Genomic DNA, 18019 nt, shown 5'->3' on the forward strand with positions numbered 1-18019 from the left:
GTCCAATGACACAAACCAATCCTGTAATTGTTGGGCCTGAAGGATCTGAGAAAGTGTGACCATCTTCCAACTGTCCTTCCTGAGGAACTTGTTCAAGATGGGTCTGAGTCCCCTGTCCCTTTTGGGAATATAAAAATATGGGGAGTAGCGTCCCTTGTTCCTCTCCGCTACAGGTACTGGTTCATAGCACCTTTCTCTAGCAGGGTTAAAATCTCCTGCACAAGGAGTGGATCCGGAATCCTCAAAGAGTGGTTCCCCGGTGGATTGTTCTGAGGTCTTCTTATAAAAGGAAGGCAGTATAGCCAGCTCTATGCCAGACAAGTAGGATGTGAGCCCAGTTTAAGATGGTGCCAGAGTGTCCATCTCCTATGCAAGCAGGGCTAGTAGCGTGCGATTGTTGACTGTGTCAAACACAGCCGATAGGCCCAAGAGGACTAGGAGGACGAGTCACCTTGTTGGATAATCTGAAGGGCTTCTACCACCTGGATGGTGGCTATTTCACTGCTGCATCCGAGGAAGAACCTGGATTGGTAATCCCAGAGCACAGCTAGTTGTATGATTTTTTTAAGTAGTTGGATAGCAAATCACATTGATATCTCTGCCGATGAACAGGAGGATTGTGATCGGCCTTTAATTTACTACGTCCTCCAATTGAGGTTTATTCCCACCAGGAGCAGTTGTATAAGCTCTGTTTTATAATGTCTGAGAATGTAGCCATACCGAGGGAGGTGTTGACAATCCTATGAAGTGCAGTAAGGGCAGGACCAGTACGATTTCTTTTGTTTAAGGATGGATATCAGGAGGATGGTGTTGGTGTAAGAGGTCTGTTTTAAGGAAACAAGCCTACATGAGGGGTCCTCGATCCAGAAGGATGAGGTCAGTCCTGGGTTGAACAGACTGCAAAAGAAATCAGGAGGGAGGTTAGAGGATATGAAGTCCTTGATGTGGATCCTGAAGGCATCGATATTGCTGACAAATAATGTATAGCCTCACACCTGTATGATAATTCTGGTTATCTCTGTCTGATGTGGGGGGCACACAGTGTTGGACTGCTGGGAAAGGGGCTAGGCTTTTATTAGAGGCTGCCATAATTGTGGAGGTGTAATAGGTAGTCTTGACATCGGATATCAGGGTGCAGCATTTGGAACAAAAAGGTCTTGCAGCAAATTTCTCAAGAGCTCTAATGAACCATAATTGAGTGTTCTTGAATATACCCGGGGGAGGACAGTTTGGGTTTGGTGTGGCCCAATTTATCTGGTGCAAAAGTATCTTTCAACTCCTTTGCAGTTTGACTGAATGTTCCGAACAGCATGGGGTCATTCACAGATGCAAGGAAGTTGGAGAAAATGTTATCCAGTGCCACCACTGGAAGCTTTTTAAAGGAGCGATGTGCCACCATGGAATGTTTATCCTGGCCCTTGCAGGCAGTCGCAGAGAGTGATAAGAAGAATGGAATGGCTGTATTGTCCGGCCAGTTCAGCACAATGGGGCCCACGCAGCATAGGAGGAAGGGATGGGGGTGGGAGAAGAGGGGGTCTATGTTATTACCCTGAAAAAGTGTGGGGGCTGGTATGTATTCGGTTATGTTCAATGATTCTGCCTGAGACAGAAACGCGACTCAGGAGTGTTTGGGTGCTTGGGCCCGGGGAGGTTGAAGTCTCTGATGAAGATGCTTGTGGGATGGGAGACTGAAGATAATGAAAGTAAGTCTGTAATCTCATCTAGGAAGAGACAACACTTTGAAGGTGGTCTGTAGCTGAGGTGAAAGTGGTAGAGTACTTGTGTGATAAAGGGAATTATGAAACGAAACATTCAATTGAATCTAATGATGATTGATTGTGTATTGTACAAGGCCAGTCGAATTTACGGAAGACAGTCAGTTCTCCCCTGACCAGTGAACCTGTTGGATGCTGTATCTAGGGACAAGGGCAAAGACATGGGAGGAGGTTGGAGTGACAGCTTTCAGTAATTAGGATAGCATCGACTTTACTTGTGGTGATCAGGTTTGCAATATCTGCTGCATGTAGGACGGCAGAGTCGGCGCAATGAACATTAAATAGCATGTATGGTTGAAGTGGGGGAGAAGAGTGAGTAAGGACAAGGAAGGGATTTGAAGAAGGTTGGCCGGGCTAAATGTGCAGTGTGGATGATGGCTTTTGCTGGAACAATTTTTGGTCTCCTTGAGCAACAATTGACCATGGAAGATCTGTGGCCACAAAACATTTGGAATTATAGAAAGTCAATGGATGAACTCTTTCTTTAAATTCAAAAATCGAATAACTCTAGTCAGGTCTTTTATTCATGATTTGCTATGCCTTATTCAATTTTGTTAAAATTAAAAGGTTGTAAAAGAATATACCAGCAGAGATGAGTCAATCTCTCTCTAAATATATATATATATAAAAAAGAAACATTTGTGAATGTGTGTGTGTGTGTCCGTTCGAAATGTTAAAGCATACTTCCCAACATGCTACAAACTTGAAATTTGTCATCGGTAGGTTCAATGATGTAGACAATGCAAAAAGTATGATATAAAAAATATACCCTTGTCTCATTTGTTTTGTTTACATAGGAATTACAGTGCGAAGCACGGGTACAACTGCTAGTGTATTATGTAATCAGTAATTACAAAGAAACATATATTCGAGTACTATAAACAGTTATACACAAAATAATTGTTATATTGATCCGCATACGAGGTGGTCAATTTTTTTTAAGGAACTTACCGTGCTATTTGTAAACACACTATTGGTCCGGAACAACCTCAATCTCGCAAGACTAATGAGTGATAGTCATCCGGAATAGGCCTTGAGCACGACCAGGTGGTCGAAACACGTGACGGCTGTGTACTATGGTATAAACCTTACTCAAATACTCAAGAGTGCTATACCTTACTTATTAACTATTAACTCAAGAGTGTTATATTTGTAATTTTGTGCAGATAAATATCTAAATCGTTTCACTTTTATTGAACTCTGAGCGCAATTCACTGTTCCCAAATTTCAGGTATATGTTGTCATTTTTTATTAATTATTTAATGTACATTGTGTTACTACATATTTGTATAACTGAAGAACATTTAGGTTTGAGGGTTTTAGTGGTTTGTCAAATAACCTCAGGTGGAGGCACATTTACACAACTTCTCATTCATGCACCCTCTTTTGGCATGCACACTCAACTACTCTTGTTTCCTTAGGCATCCTGGTAGCTCATCTACTGTTACCAGTTAGTTTGTGCCCATTTACTAATTCACATTATATAACTTTTAAAACACATATAGGGCTTATGATCCCTAACAAGATAATAGGGCCATGAAGTCCCTATAAAATGAGGTTTTCTCAAAGGGCTAATTTAAATTTGTCAGCAATGTTAAATGTATGTGCAGAATATTTGGTGGTATTGAAAAAGGTTTCCAGGACTTCACAGCTGGGCAGTGTGTGTCTTGTAAACATCAAATGATCATATGCCAAGCAGTTAAAGACTCTCTACTGACCTTGGAGACAAGTACTGGTTTCTAATGACTTGCCATTCTGATAGTCAACGTTGTAGGTGTCTTCCTCCTCTTTTATGCATAAAGAAGCAACCTCCTGTCCTGTACGAAAATATACCAAAGCATAATAAAAACACAATTAAACATTATTTTGCAGGAGACATTAAAACAAGGAGCAGTGTCTGGATTAAAAAGGAGGGAAGAGCTAAGCCCCAAACAGCAGATATTTATGTGATGGATATGTCTGCATTCTTGCATATCTAAATGATTAGGAAGTTTACAGGCTCTACTCACACATTTCTCCATATTACTTATAGGCACTGCTTAATATTCATGCTATGCCAATGAGGCGGTAATACATTGCATAGTGGGATGACGCTGCAGATATGTTCTGTGATCCTATTTAAATGTCTGAGTGAAGCGGTGTCCCTTAACCTGGGCGGCAGTGCAGCCCCAAGTTTCTATACCATTAACACTGGAGAGTTTAAGGTGGGCACAACAGGTATAACCTGATAAAGGTATACAATAACTGGAAAAAGTCTCTCAAAGTCACAAGTGAGGTGTATAGAAAAATACAGAGGAGCTGTCTAGTAAAAAAAGATCCAATGACACCAGGATTCAGAAGACAAATTGACTAAATAAAACTGGGTGAAACCACTCAGACAGACGCTCACACACTGCTCTCCAAATTGAGCTGCTAATATAGTTCAAGGTAGTTGTAGATGTTCCACACAATTTGAGGTTCAGCATATAAGTTATTCAGTGAAGGAGTAGTTTTGACAATCTCGAAAAGGTTTTGTTAATAAAAAATGTGTTTAATAGTGAAGAAAAAGAGGCAAGTAGCATCCTCATCGATTAGGGCTCAATTGCCAATGCATTTTGGAGATAAACTCCTTCTTCAGGGCTGAGCACTGTGAGCATGAAATATATACAACAGAAATGTAATTTAACCAGAGTACAGAAAATAAATATGGACAACCAGCAATATGCAGTAAATGTGTGCATACGTACCATGTGAGAGGTAAGCAAACATAAGGGCAGACAAGGGAAAGAAAACCAGACAAAACCAAAATAAGAATATGTCATTCCATAAGATTAGGTCAAAAATTGAAGTGCATAATGGGCAAAGCACATGTTAATAGCAGAAACATGACTGGCAGGAAGAAAATAATCTTGACAACCCTAAGTGGTGTTGCCACTGGGTGAAAATCTGTAAGTGTAATGGCTCTGCATTAGGAACTAAGTAAATGATAATAGTAGAAAACAGGTTGCACACAGCGATCAGGGTTTACCTCAAAATTCAATGAACCGCCGAAGTTTAGAGGTAGATCGTCTGCAAAGAATAGAGTACATACCAGGGATTATGAGCAGAGTTGGCGTGTGTGAATGGTGTTAACATTCATATGCAAAGATGGTGCCGCCCCTTTCGCACGCCATCTCTGCTCATTTTATCTACATGCACGGAGCAGGTAAGCATTTCTGTGACTTCAACCCTTGGTTCTGATTCTTTTAACCGTTTGATGTACTCTATACTTTGCAGATGATCTGCCTCTGAACTACATTAGCAGCTCCATTTGGAGAGCAGTGTGTGAGCATCTGGATAATTGTGTGGTTCCACCCAGTTTTGTTTCGTCAATTCCTCCATTAACACCCACAACGTACAAATGCAGGTGCTAAAGGGTGGTTGGTGTCTGAATAAATGAAAATGAAATGGAAATATTCTTAGCTATCCCAGATGCCGCCATACTGAACAAGTCAGTGTTAGGGTAAATTTCCAGTTTCTTTGCTAATTCCCTTTAACGAGAGCCATCCCCAGTACTTTTGCTGTACTCTGGGCTTTTTTTTAAATGTTCATCTCCTGAGGGAGTGGAACTTTTTACCACTCACTCATTCTTTTTCTCTGACTCGGATTGTTATTCTTACTGTTTTATGGAGTCTGGTAAACTCAGATTTTAATACAGGCATCTGCTTTTTACTTTGCGACACCGAGCACCCTCTGTGCAGTGTCACTAAGGAGTCGCTTGGATTTCTCTTTAATGTTTAATTACATTCTCTTGTGAGAACTACAGTTCCCAAGGGTAGTAAGTTAAAAGTTACCTTACCTTTTCTTTTGTGGGTCCAGCACACACCACCTTATCTGGGGTGCTGGGGAGAGGTGGTGGTGGTTACATTGTAACTCCTTCTCCCACTCCCCATGTAACCTTTTGTTACACTGACTAAACTTAAATGGCTGGTGGCTAACTTTTCTCAGCTGCAGTAAAGCACCCATGGTTGACCATTTATTTCCCACCATTTTAGTTTGTCAGTTCCTTCTGGGCTTTTCTTCTATAGTTTAAAGTAGATTTGAGTGCATTGTGAGTTTTGCCTTTGGCGGGCTTCAGCCCTGAAGCACACCCAGGCTCCAGTGTGTCTGGGTGGGCAGGAAGTGAGGGAGGAGCCCAATACTTTGCTGTCCTTTGTCTGTAGGTGTGCCTGCCTGAAACCAGTTCTAACTGGGCAGCTGGCGGTCTTTCAGGACAGCCAACCCGCAGCTGATTGACAACTCTGTGGGAGTGAATGAATGGGTTCCAGCATAGAAGGCGAGGAATTTTGGACTACAGACAGAGTCCACCACTGGAACAAGGAATCAGAAGCAAAGAGCAGAGATGCCAGCAGCACCTGCAATAACTGCTGAAGTACCGGTGAAGCCCTGCAGCTGTGCCGAGCCCATTTTCATCTCGATAGGGAAGACCCACCAAGGAAGACTTCCTTCCTTAGGCTGGTGGGACCAACTAGCCTCAAGACAGTCTTCATTTTGGGCCTTCCCCTCGATGTCCTGCAACTTTCCTGGGCTGTAGAACACCAATACCCGGGGTACCTGCACCATTATCGAGTGAATCGTCTTCCGAAGATCGCACCCGGTTGAACCTTTGCCGGCATCTGTGTGGACCTCCATAGGCAGGAATTCATCCCCAAACGTCCCCCCACAAGAGTTCAGGACCGAATAATCGAAGAGAATCCAACCAGCGATATTCATTTCTCCTTGGCACTATGAGAAAGGTGCCAAAAGCACAAAGAGCGCTAGAGTGAGTGGAATCCTTTTGCTGCCGACCCCTTCTCCCAAGTGCTGCCGCAGAAGTCTGTCACAAGTCCCCCCTTTCATCACCATGAGCAAGGAGCAGGAATCAGTTTTTGCATTGTTGCACCTAGAAGAGTACCTGCTGCATTTTCATCTTCACTCTTAAGGTACTGTGGGGGTTGGGTTGTACTTACATTATGGCATTTTTGGTGCTTCTTTGCTTGGGAGTGCTGTTTTCTTCAATTGAGAGTTGACCTCAACTCCACCGTGCAGGACTTACAGCCTGTGTGCTATCAGGAAGGCTGCTCTGTGGGCTCTGGTGTTTTCTCCATGAACCAATGACTGGATAAGTAACTTTTCCTCTAAAGATTTTCATCAGAGGTGGTGCTGTCCCTTTGACTTTGATGGTTTCCCAAAGGTCCATCTTTTTGATCCTACTGGCTTTGGCAATGATGGTTCCTCCATAGACTTTAATTGTGAACACTTTTATTGGTAGGAAACAGGCTGCCTAAAACCCACTGGGAGAGTGTAGTTGTTAATAACAGTTGCAAGCTCTGTTCTGTCTAACCTTTATTTCCCGCCATACTCAATTTTTTTGCAAAGGTCATAACTTAACGGACGTCACTCTGTGTACTGGATATGAAAAATATATGAAAAGTTAATCACCAGCATCATTGTTCCTTCTATAAGTTGATGCCATTACTAATTCAATGTTATTTTCAGTTGCTGCATTTCAGATCCGCTAGTGTGCCTTGTGAATAAATAAATATATTTTAATATAACTTTAAGTGAGTATGTGTTTTCTTGGGGTCTTGTATGAACTGATTTCTTTGTACTGCTCTACATCTCACATAACTGCCTCCTAATATAAGCCTGGTTGATCAGCCACTCTATCGACTTGTGTACTAGAGGCCTATATTAAGAGTTGGCTCCCTAATAGCAACAGATAAGGCTCATAAAGTCTAACCCCAGCTGGACTTAAGAAAAACGTACCCAACAGTCAGTTTTCAGCATTGATGCTATTATCACCATGGAAGACGCACTTCAACAGAATTGCGCCAAGTTTCATATTTCAATTCTTTAATTAGAAAAAATAATTGAGGGCTGTTTCTGGGTATCGCGGGTGCAAAGGTCTGTGCAAGCCATTGTTGGGGAGGGAAGCAGGGGACTATCAATGAGGAGCAGAACGTTACAGCACTCCAGTTGCTAGGAACGTGTGCCTGTACTAGTAACTACAGCCCACGTTCAGTGAAAGCCAGTTGGACAGAGTCCTGCTCAGTGTGATGCAGATCAAGAACCCCCAAATAGTCAATGTTCAAAAGTGTATTTTTTTATGGGTAAATACTTTATAGGGCTCCAATGAATGAACTGGCTTGGTTCACGATTACAACAAACTGCTACTAAGGTTTTGGAAATAAACTTGGCCAAGTTGGAAGGATGCTAAAAGTGCAATAACCAAGACGACCTAAGAAAGGCATGTCTGGCAAAAAGCTGAATCAAAAATCAATTTAGTTTTCAATCATTAAAATAACCCTTTGAAGTTCTCTACATTCATTCTGTGATGATAAATGACTAAACATCTGTATTACACATGGAAGAGTAGTTATTGTTGGAGCACAAGGACGGCTAAAAGAGGATTTTGAGGCTGTTGAAAATCATTGAGTTCCCTGGAAGTAAGACTGGTTAAAAGAACTCTTCAACGTGTTACTTTAAAGTCTGAGAAAAGAAACCAAACTTTTGTAACTTGTATTCCCTTAAAATACTGCTATAGGTTTGGAAAACCGGGCAGGTCAGAAATAAAAAATTAGAGACAGCTGCCAATTTAACCTTTTACCTGTAACACATTTTTGGGTTGCATCTTTTAACGTCTGTTTTTTTTTTCTTCAACCAAAACTTTATTGAATAACTCAGTTCACATACACGGATATCTTGCACTCTTCACACCAGTGTGTTTCACATTTCCTTCAAAGGTTTAAACTCCAACTTTTACGATCAATAACCCCCCCCCCCACTCCCCCTCCTCTCAGTCCTCTCGGGCAGCCTTATAGTTTTATCTCTCAGGTTCTGGCTCATTCCCCTCTTCCTCCAGGATTTCCATTGTCTGTAGTCTCTTCAGGATATATAAATGCAACGTGTCCTTGATTGCATATTGTATGTAAAGAGACTACATTTTGCTAAAAGTCTTTAACGTCCCTCGTACTATCGCAGTCATTTTCTCAACATCTGCTGTGTCCCAGATTGCATAGTACCACTGTATGATAAATGGGGGTTCCTTCTGGTTCTATTGTCTCGCTATGCACCTCTTCGCAGCCATCATGAGATTCGCACATATCCTTCTTGCCTTTCCCCCTATCCGTTGTTGTTGATCAAGCATGGTGCCCAGGAGTACCTCTGCCCCCTCAAAATCCCTTTCGACTTCCGTTATCTCCAGCACTTTGGGCTTTACCTCCTGCCAGAAGTGTTTCAGTTGCTGGAAACCCCATCGTATATGCACCATCGTCCCCTTTCCAAACATCCCCTCCAGCACAGCTCTGCCCTCATGGGGAACATTTTATGGAGCCTCTCGGATGTGTAATGCCAGTGATGCAGAAGCTTATACTGCAATTATTGGTGTTTTACCGACGTGTATGAGGTGTGCCAGCCTCCCAGCGCCTTATCCCACTCTTTGTCAGTGAACGCTCTCCCTCTTAGCCTCTCCCACTTGTCCCTCGTGGCTACTCCTTCATTCTCCGCCTTTAATTAGGATTGTGTATATTGCCGAGATCAGCCCCTTATTGTTATCTGTAGATGTCACCAGTTTTTCCCACTCTGGGAGTTCCCTCGTGGCCCCTTCCATCATTGTGGGTATCCCTGCCCAGTGCCTCAGCTGTTGATTATGAAAACCGGTCCTCATACTTCAGTCCCAACTCCCTTTTACAGTCTGCAAATGCCCAGAACCGTGTCCCTTCATAGAGGTCACTAATCACCTTAACCCCCCCTTCCATACACCTTTTGAACCTGCCATATTCTTTCCCCGGTGGGAAGGTGGGGTTCCCAAATACAGGCGTCTGCAAGGATGGGCATGGTGACAGGCTGAACTTACTATTCGCCTTTTCCCAGATCCTCATGGTATTGCTCGTAATTGGATTCCCAAACAAACCCATTGGTCTATCTCCCTTCCTCGCTCCCATCACCTTCCACGGGTGCTCACCTGCCACCGCTCGTTCCATCTCTATCCAGTGCTTCTGGTTTTCCGGCCTTCCCCACTCTGCAAGTGCCCTCAGCTGCGCTGCCTGGTAGTATTTTATTATGCTCGGACAAGCCACACACCCTGTGCCTTGTTCCTGAATAACGTCTTCCTTCCAATCCTCTCTTTCTTCCCTCCGCATATGAAGTTCCTAATGCATTCTTGGCTCTCCTTCATAAGCTTCCCAGGTAGTAATATTCCAGATCGCCTGGAATAAGTACACTAGTCTAGGTAGTATGTTCATCTTGATCACCACTATTCTTCCGAACCACGAAATTTTTAAACTTCACCACCTCGCTAAGTTGGCTTTGATTTGTTTGAGCAGCGGGTGGTAGTTGGCTCCTACTATTAATTTGACAGACACGGTTGGGTTCACCCCCAGATATTTAACTGGGCCCGCAGCCCACCTAAAGGGGTTTCCTCTTCCAACTGGGTCCTTTCCAACTCCCCTACAGATAGATTCAGGAATCCGGACTTTCCAGGATTAACTTTAAACCCCGATACCTCAGAGTATGCTCCAATCTCCCCCAATATCACTGGCAGCCACTTCCCCTGCTCTGTGATCATTAGGATCACATCATCCGCAAACAGCCCTATCTTGTGTTGGACCCTTGCCCAGCTGACCCCTCAGATCTCCTCGTTCCCTCTTATCCGAGGTGCAAAGGGCTCCATCACTAGAACGAAGAGAAGCAGTGACAGTGGGCACCCCTGCTTCGTCCCCCTTCTTATTGAAAATGGGTGGGTTAGGCACCTGTTGACTTTCACTTTGGCTTGCAGGTGTTGGTAGTTTGCCTTTATCATTCCCACGAAGTTCGGTCCCATTCCCAACTTCTGCAGTATTAGTTCCATGAAGGCCCAATTGACCCGATCAAATGCCTTCTCGGCGTCTAACATCATTAGGCATGTAGGAGTGCCCCCCCTTCCCCGCTTTGTCTACCACGTGTAATACCCTCCTTATGTTATCAAATGTGTTGCGTCCCTGTAGGAATCCCGTCTGGTCCTGCATCACCAGCCCTGGCAGTATCCCTTCTAACCAAGCCGTTAGCACCCCTGTGTAAATCTTGGCGTCCACATTGATAAGTGCAATGGGACGATATGAGGAGCATAAATATGGGTTCTTCCCCGCTTTTGGAATCAGGGTGATAAGCGCCATATTCATGGACGTGGTGACCTCTCTTGTCTCTCGGAAGTGGTTAAATACGTCCTTGAGGATTCAGGCCAGTGAGTCCCTAAATGTTGTATAAAATATAGCCGTTAGTCCATCTTCCACTGGGATTTTGTTCATCTTTAGTCACGATATTGCCCATTACACCTCCTCCACCCCTATGGGCTCTTCCAAATGGTCCTTTTGTTCAGATGTTAGCTTCAACCCTTCTCAGCCCTTCAAATATGCTGCTTTCTTCCCCCTTTCCACTGGGTCCTCCCTATATAGATCTGCATAGAAATCCCTTACAATGTGTCTGCTGGCCCCCTCCGTCCCCACTCACCTTCCATCCTTGTCCTCCAGCACATCTATAAATGCCTTTTGTTCTTTAGCTCTCAATTGTCTCGCTAGCGCTGTTCCCACTTTATTGCCCTGTTCATAGAACCTCTGTCTGCTCCTTAAATGAGTTCTCTCCATCGACCTATTCGTTATTTGCCTCAACTGGACTTTCATGTGAGCCAATTCCTTGGCCACTCTATTTGTACCTTTCTCTTTGTGTTTTTCCTCAAGTGCCTTTATCTCTCTCACCAGGCTTTCCTCCGCTTCTCTCAGATCCTCTTGGACGCCTCAATGAGGGACATCTTAATGTGTTGATTAAACGCATCCCATCTCTCCCTTGGGTTGTCTCCCTTTCCCCCTGCCCCCTCCAATTCCCATATTTTGTTCTCAATCTGTTGCCTCGCCTTGTGGACCCTGAGCAGGTATTTCTCTAGTCTCCACCCCCCCGTACCTCTCTGGGTATTACCTCCTTCCGACTCTAGTGTGATTGGCGCATGGTCGGAGAGTGTCATGTGTCCCATTTGTAGATTACTGGTCGCCTGGACTAAACCTTGTGTTGCCATTACATAATCTATTCTGGAATAGTTCTTGTGAACATGGGCGTAATAAGAGTAATCTCTTTCCTGAGGGCACCTCGCCCTCCACACGCCACAGAGCCCCTCTTCCCTAAGCCTGCCCACCAGTTGCCTGGACATCGTCCCTGTTGCATGTCCCCTCAGTCCCCCTGATCTATCCCACACAGTATCTGCTGCTAGGTTAAAATCCCTGTCTATAATCATTTCCCCCCTCTTCAAATTTGCAAAGCTCCTCCAGGAATCCTCCCAGAAATGCATCTTGTCTCTGATTTGGGGCATGTACTGATGCCCATGTATACAATTGGCCCCTTACCCTCCCTTTCAGCATCATATACCGCTCTTCCTTGTCCCGCTTAACCTTGGGTCCTTCAGTTTTTATGCTTTTGTGGATTAGGATTGCCACCACTGCGTCCTTGGAGCCCGCCGGGGCAAGGTATTGCTGTGCGTAGTTCCTGCTATGTATGTGTCCCTCATCCCCCCTCACCAGGTGCGTCTCCTGTAGGGAGAAAATCTCCGTCCCCTCATGATCTTATTCTCTCAGGACAGCTACCCTCTTGTTGGGGCTGTTCAGTCCCCTTACATTCCATGTTCTCAATTTATACATCCCGCTTTAATTAAATGCCCCCCTGTGTTCTCCGTCACTGTCAGTTCCCTCTGAGTTGTTGAGCCATTGCCCCCTTGCCCCTTCGCACCTGCCAGATTGGTTATGAATTCCCCTCCTATAACTATCCCTGGATCCTCGTCCAGGTTCTCGACGTGGTGCCCCTTGGTGAACCCTGCATGGCCTCACTCCCCTCCTGCCCGCCCCCCCTTTTTTCTTACTGACCATCAGGCTATATTCTAGTCCATGTGGTACTTTACTATGAGCATCAGTTCTTTTCATGTTACTCCTTCTCATGTCTTCTGTGCCTTTTTTGTGACCCAGCCCAGTGGACCGGGTCGCGTGGCAGACGTTGTTGCTTCTTGATGGGCCTCACTGTTATCGCCTCCCGTCTCCTTCGAGTTCATCCCCATGGCCCTCTGCCCGTCCTCAACCTGGGCGACTGTCTTTTCTTCGTTGCCCATACGGAATTGGGTCTGCGTCAGCTAAAGCCATCTGTATCTTAGCTTCCTCTTGTTAAGTTCCTCTGTCAGTGGTTTGAAGGCTTGTCTCAGCGCATCTCCCCACCAACGTGATTTGGTAAAGGTCTTTGTATATTCTCTCACTCGGATCTTGCCCTTTTTTCTGGCGGCCCTTATTTACTGTGCCTTGTCCTTGTAGTTGTAGTTGTGCATTTTAACCTAGATGTCTCGTGGTCTTGCCCCTGGGTCCATTCTCTTGTTCACCACTCTGTGAGCTCTCTCTATACCATATTTCGGGCCATGTCATGACTCCAGTCTGCTAGCATAGCCCTTATTCAGGCATTTAGGTTAGGCAGAGCACATTAAAACCATCAGCAGGTCAAAGGTGGGTGTTAGCCTGGCACATATGGCATTTACACCAATAACAGCAGCTACTTCCATAGACACCAGTGAAGTTCAATTGTATTTTCATACACTTAAAATGCCTGCCGCCAAACCCATTCACAAGTAAAAGCATGTTCTATTCATTTTAGCAGAGAAAGCTACTTAAGCCCTGCCTCCGCTGGAACGTACGCTTTGCGTCTGCTCCGCTGACAGCGGGTAACGATGCTGGCGTTTCTCCTCAGAACCTGATAGAAAAGAGAATAATCGAGACATTAGTTTTACGAAGAGTTCCAGAGTACCATAGTTCACTGAAGAGACTTACCCGAAGAAGTTCTCTGACGCTGTAATATTCAGTTAAGAACATTTATTCGCTCGCAGCCGCAGCATCTTCAGTCAGATTTTCACTCACTGCCGCAGCATCTTCCGTCAGAAGTTTCATCCGCAGCCACAGCCTCTTCCAAAGTTTTTTTCCTCCATTTTCCGAAAACCTGCAGACAACACAAGAGGTATTTGATAAATAAGCAAACTTAACAGTTTTACATAGAAGAAGTTTTTTTAAAGAGTTTACGTACCTCAAGGTTCCTCAAGTTTTCACCTCACCGTTGTTACCACGCTCCACCTAGCAGGCTGCGGTTACTCTGTATTGGCGAATTTCCGTTTTAAACGTTTTCTCATCCCAAGTAACTCTGCAGCCATCAGCAGCCATAATTCTTTCCCCAAATTCCTTGAACCTGCGAAAAAGAAAGAAAACATAAAAAAGGTATTTAATAAGAGAGATCTCTCCAACGAAGGAATCTATTCAAGCCCTCAAGATTACAGTATCTTCACCCGCTGACTCACCCAAAGCCTAAATTAAGTTTGTTTTTCCATCTCAACGCGCCCCTGTAGAAAAGCAGGATGGAGAGTTCCACAATAATAAAACACAGGTGAGAAGGGAATTTAGCCCTAGAGTTAGTAGGGAGTGATTATAGGGGAAATACACATTTCACACAGTTTGTTGGTACATTTATATAGCGCTATGAACCCCCAGGTATCTGAGCCCTGCTTATTTCCCACGGTGTCTGGTGCTCATTTATTGACCTCGGAAGGATGAAAGGCTGAGTTTGGCCCTGCCGGGATTCAAACAGGCTCTGCACGGATGTCAAAGCGAGCGCTCTACTCGCTGTGCTATCTGACCGGCTATACTGGCAGTATTATCCGAGTTAATGTATGTTATAGCATTCCTATTGTTGTCATTTGTTGTTTAAACAGAAAAAGAAGCCTAAAGGCTCCAAGGTATCAGTTCCACAGGCCAGGAAGGTATTACGCTCTTGAGGAGTCCAGGTAAGCTTTACAGCCATCTCTCCTTTCACCAGTTCCTTGAATACTTCCCTTATGCAGGCCTCTAGGTCAGAGTACCCTGCTCCTTCCCCCAGGTTCTTGATCCAATGTTGTACATTCTTTACCCGTTTTCCAGGTCCTCGCACTTCTCTTCAAGTGCTCTAAGCCTCTCCTCGGTTTACTTCGTTTGACGTGTCCATTTGGGCTCTTTCACAGCTAGCTCTGTTAGGCGCACTTCCATCGCCACCACCCTCTCTCCCAATGAGTCAATATCTCTCCTGTTAATGGTGATAGTTTATGCTTGAGCCCTCAGCCTTGACCGTGTCCGTCAGCTCGCCCTTGAATTTGGCCAGCAATGCAAGCAGATCTTCCTTGCTGAGGGCCATTGCGCCAGAGTTTTGTTCCGCCTGATTTCCAAACGGGAGCTTTGTTTGTACGTGGCCCTTGCTGCGCCCTTCTTGCTCCTGCTCACCCAGATTAAGGTTCTTTATTGGTCCCATCAGCTTCACCGTACTCCACTACTGCCATTTCCTCCTTGCGTTGCCTCGTTGTCCCACTCGTCCCTGTACTCTCTGGCGCGTCTCCCCTGCCCAGTTCGTGTTCCTCCGATGTTTCCCTGTCTGTACTGCTGTCCCCTCCTCTGCTGTCTGCCCTTTACAGGCCTATGTTCAGCTCCTTTTCCACCCACCTCAAGGGCTCTTTCGATGTTATTGGGTGTCGAGGCTCTCCGGATCTCAGAGTCCCCAGGGTGTCCGTTCCTGCATCTGGGGCCCTTGGGATCACCCCTTTAACTATCCGTGGCGAGAAAGCTTCACCCTCTGCAGATCCTGAAGCTTCTCCTCATATGCTTATGTGCTGTTCTTCCAGATGTTTCGCTCTCTTGTCCCCCACCCCTCGCCTCAGGTTGTCTGGGGGGGGGCCCCCGTTGCTCCGACCTGCTTTCCCAGGTTTGTAATTCCAGCTATGCACACTTCGGCCAACTTATTTGGGGCTGGTCTCTGTTCTGGTGTGCTTGCTCCCTATAAGCGGTGTGGTCTGCTGCGGTCCCCTTTCCATACCCACCAATTTTGCCGCCGCCGGCTTCTCCCTGGGGCCCCCTCAGTAGTCTGGCTTTTACTTTCGTGCCCCACGTAGGATCTCAGACCTTGCCTGCCAGCCGTAGCAGCGCCTCGGCTTCCCAAGAGTTATTACCAGGACTCTTAACAAACACTCCTCCCTCCGGCGACATTTCTTAGTTTTCTGATGGCCCTCTTTCCTTCCTTTACTCCCGTGGTTCCTCCAGCCTCCTTGGCCTCTCCTTCGTACCTTTCCGCTTGGATTCTGCTCCTCCCGTGATCCCCCATGCGGTCCTTCTCAGCAGCTTCTCCTACGTCCGATGGGGTGGTCAGCTTTTGGCTCAACGTCCTGTTCTTCATCCTGGCCGCTTCCTCTGCAGTCCTCGTGCCACCTCCCCTTCACCTTTCCGTACCTTCCTGGTTGGAGTCCCGCTCCTCGTCTGCCGAGCTCCTGCCCGGGTGCTGTGTCTCCTGCTCCTCGCAGCCTTCCACCGTCCTTCTCTCGCCTTCCTCCACTGAACAGCGCACATCTCCTCACCTTCACCCCAGCACTTGGTTGTTCCGAGGGGAGATGATCTCGCTCTTGTAGTGTTCTGGTCCCTGCAGTGCGAGCTCATCATCCGCTCTCGTCTCCCTCGCGGCTCCGGGATCGCTCTGCAGGTCGGGGACCATTATCACCCTTGACTCCTGGTCAGGGTCTGCCATCATTATCTCTTTCAGCTCTCACGCCCCTCATCTGGCTTGTATGAGGACGGGTTGTCTCGCTCTTGCGGTGTTCCCGGTGTTCCGGTCCCCGCCACGTGCACACCTCGCCTGTTCTCTTCTCCATCGCCGTTCCCAGACCTGTGGGTCCGGGACCAATGCCTCTCTACTCCCGACCAGAGTTAGCTGCCATTTTCGCTTTCCGGTCTCCCGCCCTGTCGCAGCTCCAGCGGCTCCTCTGTCCTTCCACTTGCTAGCAGTATTTCAGTGGAGTTATTACCAAGCAAGATTCTTCCCGCTATATCGCTGCAGCTCTCAGTATGTTTTTCGCGTGCATGATGTCAGATTTACACATTTTTCACTGGGCCTGGACGGAGCTACCTCGATGCACGTCCACTCAGCCCGCCATCTTGGCGCACCCGAGCATCTGTTTTTTTAATAGACTGTTTCATTTAATCCTATTTTATTATACTGAACACAAGTGTTTTTACACAAGAATTAATTTTATATCGGTTTGGAAATGTCTGTAAATGAGTCTGTTATTCAATACAACATTTTGCAGTTTAGTCTCCCACCTATGTGTTATTCAATACAACATTTTGCAGTTTAGTCTCCCACCTATCTTGTTTAGGAAAACCTCAACCTCTTCCCTAGCATGAACACCACTTATTTTGATAATCATTAGATTGCCATGTGAAACTTCAGTGTGTGTGTGTGTTAAACTAACGTCCAGATTTGTGGTCATTTTGTGTGATAACTTGGAAGTATCTACAAGAGATTTGATAGACAAGATACATTTCAGGTGAAGTTCAGATGCAAATTCATGTCATGTCGTGGGGAAACTGGTAGCCAAAAACCCTCAATATTTCAAAAAAGAATCCCAAAAATTAACAAACCAGAAAGATATTAGTTTCAGACACAGAGAGACCAGGTGAGGTAGTGCCCCTAGAGTCACTTCTGACTAACGCTGGCATTGATAAAACAGTCGTTTCTTTTGTGTGGCATAATGCTGATGAGACTGTTAAACCCAGGAGGAAGGAGTATTTCGACCCCAGTTGCTAAACATTTTTGAAGAGAAGAATCACACATTGCGATACCTCTGAACTCCACCCAAGTTTCATATAGAGATTATCTAAATGCCTAGGACATTAAAAAAACACAATGTAGCAGCCTCAGCTACTCTGTATAGCTACTTATAATAAAGGCCAGACGATGTTTGTCTGATGTCGTCATGCGCAGTAGAAGCAGCCCGAACGCACAAAATGCTCCCCTAGAGGAAACTGTTGCCTTAGGATAGACTGTGCTCCACGTCGCCTGTTAGTGATCCAATTTGCATAGCTTCATCTATTGTCAATGCTAGAGGGAGCTGCTTAGGATATATATTGGTCCTACTGTGTCAATGAAAACCTGCACTTGGCCCGTATACCTGGGCCTGTATGCTAGTACTGTATATTGCTGTGCTTGTCAGGCACTACTGTTTTTCTGGTGCCTCTGCTCCCATATTCCTAAATGTCTATTTTAACCCTTACTAATTGAACACCACACAAATTAAATATGGACTTGCTCCCTTTCCAGTCATATTTATTAACTTTTACCTAATATCTTGTCTGATGTTAATTTACCTATAAATCAATAAAGAAACATGTAGCATTTTAATGTCCTAT

The 18019-nt window shown here is 45.3% G+C and overlaps 1 protein-coding gene across 6 annotated transcripts in view; it reads right to left on the reverse strand.

Moving 5' to 3' along the window:
- LOC138521157 (zinc finger protein 614-like) overlaps window positions 1-18019 on the reverse strand; it is a 291989-nt gene that overhangs the window by 46876 nt on the left and 227094 nt on the right. For all 6 annotated transcript variants that reach the window (XM_069633739.1, XM_069633738.1, XM_069633743.1 and 3 more), the window contains one exon: window positions 3494-3592. In XM_069633739.1, the coding sequence (XP_069489840.1) occupies window positions 3494-3592 (99 nt within the window). The remainder of the gene's footprint in view (window positions 1-3493; window positions 3593-18019) is intronic.

This window comes from Ambystoma mexicanum, chromosome 13, assembly GCF_040938575.1.
Source record: "Ambystoma mexicanum isolate Mex_15411 chromosome 13, UKY_AmexF1_1, whole genome shotgun sequence".
Classification (NCBI taxonomy): domain Eukaryota; kingdom Metazoa; phylum Chordata; class Amphibia; order Caudata; family Ambystomatidae; genus Ambystoma; species Ambystoma mexicanum.